Source organism: Alligator sinensis, unplaced genomic scaffold (genome assembly GCF_000455745.1).
Source record: "Alligator sinensis unplaced genomic scaffold, ASM45574v1 scaffold29_1, whole genome shotgun sequence".
In the NCBI taxonomy this organism is placed as follows: domain Eukaryota; kingdom Metazoa; phylum Chordata; order Crocodylia; family Alligatoridae; genus Alligator; species Alligator sinensis.
The window spans coordinates 1,667,010-1,670,830 of NW_005841933.1; the positions used below are offsets into that span (position 1 = coordinate 1,667,010).

The 3,821-nt window shown below is 44.8% G+C and overlaps 1 protein-coding gene across 1 annotated transcript in view; it reads right to left on the reverse strand.

The window, feature by feature from the left end:
* PLCL2 (phospholipase C like 2) overlaps positions 1-3,821 on the reverse strand; it is a 101,724-nt gene that overhangs the window by 80,757 nt on the left and 17,146 nt on the right. The window contains 1 exon segment of the mRNA XM_006039457.3: positions 1-1,442. This exon segment is cut by the window's left edge and continues 43 nt beyond it. Coding sequence (XP_006039519.2) covers positions 1-1,391 — 1,391 coding nt within the window. The 5' untranslated portion in view covers positions 1,392-1,442.

Genomic DNA, 3,821 nt, shown 5'->3' on the forward strand with positions numbered 1-3,821 from the left:
GCTCCCTCATCTTCATCTGTAACGTCCCCCTCCAGCCCTGAGCAATTAGAGGAAAGCTTCTTTGCTTTAATTAGTATTTTCCCTTTAAGTGACTCAGGTGAAGGAAGATAAGACTCTTCTATGTTTGGAGACTGTGTGTGTAGCTTATCCCCCAGAATTTTCTTCGTGTGTTGAACCATCACTTTCTGCTGCTTAATAGAACAATGATTTTCTAAACATAAAATAACAGGGTATTCTGAAGCAGAAAATGCATACTTGTTAATAATGTCAATTACACTACGGAAGACTATCTGCGATGTCATTGAATGTCCAGTGTAAATTACGGGCTCGTTATCTGGACCATCCCATACATCCAGTTCAACACTTCGACAACCCATTTTAAGAGCACGAATATATCCGGTGATATCAGAAGGCCCACGGAACTGATCTTCTATCAAGTATGTGTTGTGAGATGAATTTATGAAATAATGCGATAAAGGCTGTTTCATATCTTGACACACCTTTTTATGCTCTGGATCAAATATATGACAGTCTGGTGAAGTAAGGTAATTAGTAAAACCATCTATAGAAAGCCAACCCTTTTCCTTGCCCTCTTTTGATGGTTCATACTTGTGAATAATTTCAAGGCTTATTTCTTCTGTGACATGTGCCATACCCTGTTCTGCTTCTAAAAACATCATAAGGTCCTTGGTATCCAGGAATTCTTTATTGCTTGAAAACTGAACCAACAAGAAGTAGATCTCTGGTCGGGTACAAAGCTCATGGAAAACTTCAATAAATTCTTCCTTTGTGACTTCAGTACCAGTTTTGTCCCTGGATCTATGTAATTCTTTGAACTTTAACTCTATTTTATTTGTTTTTAAACCAGGATTTGAATTTTTAATAAACTGTACAGCTTTACAAAGTGGTATATGTCCCAAATTATCCACATCAGTTTCACTGAACATTTGTGAAACCCATGAAGTCCGCATATTATCCTGGCTACTTTCTATCATATCTAGAGAATGTTTTCCGTAAGAAATCAGGTACCTTAACCCAGTAACCCAAATGTTTGCAACATCTGCTGAGTTAGCAACAAGATCTAGTGACTCATAGTTCTCTCCATAAATGATAGAAAATGCAGAGTCTTCTGATATCTGATCATAAATGCCATTGCTGCGAAATATATCTGTATTTTTTCCTGTTCTTACTTCTTTGATTGATTTAATATCAATCTTCGCTTTTTCAGAATCCTTCTTTGAAGGTTCCCAGCGTAGGGACTGCATATCTGCTTCTAAAAAGAAATACCGGTGGTACACTCTAGAGTTGGACCGAATCTTTTTGAGCTCAGAGCCTTCAAGCATTGCATTAATGCAGTCATTTGCACTGCTGATCTTCTTCTCTGTTGGCATGCTGCTAAATGACACGGTCTTCTTTCGTTCTCTCTTTTGCTTTGTACCGTCCTGGTGGGCCAAGGAAAAAAAGAAAGAAAAAAAATTGTCAATATGATTTGTTTCGATGCTTAACAATTTTTATGTTCAAAGTTCAAATAAAGAATTAAGAAAAAAATCAATCAAAGGCATTAGGTGATAAATTTAATGTTCTTGAAAAAACTAACCTATTAACAACTGGTTAATGATTGTGTTTTTAAGTTTGGGGTTTTAGAAATGTATTTTTTACAAAGCGTGTGTACGTATGAGAACAATGCTTAACAAAAAGTTTAAAAATATAAAACAATATATATTTTTTTAGTGTCAGACTCTGTAAATATCAATTAGGGAAAGATCGTGGAGGGTGCAGTGATATGATCACACTCCCCTTCCATGGTGTAGCACAGTGATTTCTCTGCCCATGACCCCTCCCCACCACTGGCAGAGCACATCTGGGGGAGCAGAAGAGGACACCCACCCATCACCACTGTCCCTGGCTGAGTCCATCACCCTGTGCAGGGTAATACCGTTGGGGGGAAGGGGAATGTACCCATAGCAGGCATGAGAAGCAGAGGACCTGCCCACCCACTGCCTCTGTCCCTGGGTGACCTGGGAGTGGGAGGAGTGGCTGTGCAGCTGCTGCTGTTGGCTGGGGACACAAGTGGCAGTGGGAAGGCTCCTCTTCCAACACTTGTTCCTAGACTGGCAGGAGACACCTGGCGTGGGTGGTCAGAGAGCAGGGGCAGGAAGTGAGGACCCCCATTACCACTGTCACTACAGTGCCTGGCCAGGCAGTCGTTCCCTTTAGCCTCTGGCTGAAGCAAGCCAGGAATGTCTGGGACAGCAACAATATTGGAAGGGTCCCCCCTTCCCACATTTGCTCCCTTCCCAGCCTGCCCCCAGCAGCTCAATGGCTCTGTTGGTGCCTTGCCCCCATTCCTCCCATGGCCTGAGCTGCAAAGGTTCTTGCATCTGTCACACCCTCCTTTTCTGAATCCTAGGACTATGTATGTACCCAATGTTCCACTGCCTAGATAGGGGGGAACAATTGTCCCCCAGCCCCTTATGTGCTTCACATAGCTATTATTTACTGAACTTTTGACACTACAGAATGTGATGCTTGGATATCAAGGTGTTAAGGACCTGAGATGTACAGGGCGCACCTACACGTGACACTACATAGCGGCAGCAATATGCTATGGCAACATAGTGTCGGTGGCTACAAACTACCATGCCGCAGCTATGCCGCCGTAGCAATGCGCTCCCTCATTATAACGTGTTGCTATGGTGACACAGCAGCTAAAAATAACTATGCACAGCATGCACAGCATGCTACAGGCTGTTACCGAGCCATCATTTACTTTTTCAGATATGTGGGGAGCCGGAGGAAAAGCAGGGGCAACATTGGACCTAGCACGGATCTTTGAAAACTCTTGGCGCTCTGGTGTAGTGCCCGAAGACTGGAAGAAGGCCAATGTGATGCCTATCTTCAAGAAAGGGAGGAAAGTGGATCCGGCAAACTATAGGCCCATCAGCCTGACTTCTATCCCGGGGAAGATCTTAGAAAAGTTTATTAAAGAGGCCATCTTTAATGGACTGGCTGACGTCAACATCTTAAGGGATAGCCAGCACGGGTTTGTTGCGGGTAGGTCTTGCTTGACCAATCTCATTTCCTTCTACGACCAGGTGACCTATCACCTGGACAAGGGAGAAGAGATTGATGTCATATATCTTGACTTCAAAAAAGCCTTCGATCTGGTGTCCCATGATCGCCTCTTGGAGAAACTGGCCAATTGTCGCCTTGGGTCCTCCACGATCCGCTGGCTGGAAAATTGGCTCCGGGGTCGGACCCAGAGGGTAGTAATCGATGGAAGTCACTCATCGTGGTGTCCTGTGACCAGTGGGGTCCCCCAAGGCTCTGTCCTTGGACCCATACTGTTCAACATCTTCATTAATGACTGGACAAGGGAGAAGAGGTTGATGTCATATATCTTGACTTCAAAAAAGCCTTCGATCTGGTGTCCCATGATCGCCTCTTGGAAAAACTGGCCAATTGTCGCCTTGGGTCCTCCACGATCCACTGGCTGAAAAATTGGCTCCGGGGTCGGACCCAGAGGGTAGTAATCGATGGAAGTCACTCATCGTGGTGTCCTGTGACCAGTGGGGTCCCCCAAGGCTCTGTCCTTGGACCCATACTGTTCAACATCTTCATTAATGATGTGGACACTGGAGTCAGAAGCGATCAGAACTGGCCAAGTTCGCCGATGACACCAACCTCTGGGGCAAAGCATCCACACCAGAAGACAGGCAGGTTATCCAGGCTGACCTGGACAGGCTCAGCAAGTGGGCGGACGAGAATCTGATGGTGTTCAACGCCAATAAATGCAAGGTGCTCCACCTTGGGGAAAAAAA